Source organism: Sinocyclocheilus anshuiensis, unplaced genomic scaffold (assembly GCF_001515605.1).
Source record: "Sinocyclocheilus anshuiensis isolate Anshui unplaced genomic scaffold, SAMN03320099.WGS_v1.1 scaffold1214, whole genome shotgun sequence".
In the NCBI taxonomy this organism is placed as follows: Eukaryota; Metazoa; Chordata; class Actinopteri; order Cypriniformes; family Cyprinidae; genus Sinocyclocheilus; species Sinocyclocheilus anshuiensis.
Window position 1 is genome coordinate 113246 of NW_015555777.1, and position 1792 is coordinate 115037.

The 1792-nt window shown below is 40.1% G+C and overlaps 1 protein-coding gene across 1 annotated transcript in view; it reads right to left on the reverse strand.

Annotated features, from left to right (window-relative positions):
• aopep (aminopeptidase O (putative)) overlaps window positions 1–1792 on the reverse strand; it is a 106511-nt gene that overhangs the window by 82573 nt on the left and 22146 nt on the right. The window contains exon 7 of the mRNA XM_016468482.1: window positions 1077–1183. Coding sequence (XP_016323968.1) covers window positions 1077–1183 — 107 coding nt within the window. The remainder of the gene's footprint in view (window positions 1–1076; window positions 1184–1792) is intronic.

Consider the following 1792-nt stretch of genomic DNA (forward strand, 5'->3'; position numbering starts at 1 on the left):
CACAGAACAGCATACGCTGTTTACATCCAGCTGATACTCTCCAAAATGGCGCTACAGGGTGATGCAGAGAACACGAATTGTTGAATAAAGTCTTTTTTTTTTTCGAGCACAAAAAGTATTCTGGTAGCTTCGTAAAATTACGGTTGAACCCCTGATGTCACATGGATTATTTTACAGATCTCCTTGCTACGTTTCTGGACTTGGGAACATTTCAGTTGCGTTGCTGTCTATGCAGGGTCAGACAGCTCTCAGATTCCATCAAAAATATCTTAATTTGTGTTCAGAAGATGAACGAAGGTCTTACGGGTTTGAAACGACATGAGGGTGAGTAATTAATTACAGAATTTTTATTTTTGGGTGAACTAACCCTTTAAGACGTAATCAACTGTGTTTACGTGAACGCTCGTCAAAACGGATAATTCGACATAATTTTGTGTGTAATTCTCCATTCATGTGAAGCGAAAGAGTACTCGCGAGCTGTGAGACGCGCTTTCTGTGTGTATGCTTCAATGTCTGCACTCAGAAAACCGGACCGAATTGAGTTCTCTCTTGCGTCGTCAGATTTATCCATATGTCCTGCTCTTCTCTTACTCCCACATATTGACATTTTTGAAAGTTTTATGCAACGTGCAGCAAGTGTATGTTAGCTTATGTCCCGCCGGTTCATATGTACGCATCTAAACTCCGAACCATGCAGCAGATTCGTTCTGAATGAATCTCTTCCCAAATCGTCCCTCCCTAACATTTTCGTCTCGTTTTTATTCGTTGACGAAAATGTCAATAGATTTACGGCATAGTTTTTGTCATTCAAAAAGAGTTTTAGTTCGTTATCGTCTCGTTGTCGTCAGTGAAAAAATTGACGAAATTAACACTGATTGTATTTGTAATACTACTTCATAGCTAAAACATGTGTTAGGTCCAAAACTGCTCTTAAGAGGGAACTTTAGGTTATTTTGTGAACTGTTATGTGTGCAGATGATGGAATAATGAGGGTATAAAGACTGAGAAATTGGCAGTTAGAGGAGGAGGAAACCAAAAAGCGAGACAGAGTGAGTGAGAGACATGGTCAATCATACCGTAGGACCTGCAGCTCTTCTTCAGAGTTCTGTAACTCGTCACTCAGTCTCCTCCAGCGCAGCAGAGCTTTTAACCATCTCTGCTCTTCAGCCTCTCTACAACCCAACTGAGAAAGACAGAGAAAAAGAGAACAAGCAAAATCAAGCAACTGTGAATGAAATTAATTTAAACACAAAGGAAGGCAACATGGTGTGGAGAAAGTTTAACTTTTAAGGTGAAGTGTGGAATTTCTGCACCATTAGCGTCATCAGATGAACTAACGATTGTTTTAATGGAACAAGTTTCCCCAAGCACACCCCCATCTGCCAATGGTCAGACAAACAGATTGTCCCACCCCAGAATCATGCTTTTGGTTAAGCCAGTGTTGCTTTTGTCGGGCTGTTAAGGATGCTCCAACAAATGAGCAATGTTTTGATAGAGCCACAGAGTGCAGTGTTTACACTCAAATCAATCTATGAATGACCTGCTGATAGCAACCTCTGCATATTAAACTGGGATAAGAGAAAGTCATTGAAAACATCAATAAAATTACACACTTCAGGGATGTTTTTTACGTTCAGATCAGATGTTGTTTATGTATGTGATACTCTCCAAAATGGCACAATAGGGTGACGCGGAGGAGACGAATTGTTGAATAAAGTCGTTATTTTTGTCTTCTTTGCGCACAAAAAGTATTCTCGTAGCTTCGTAACTTTACAGTTGAACCACTGATGTC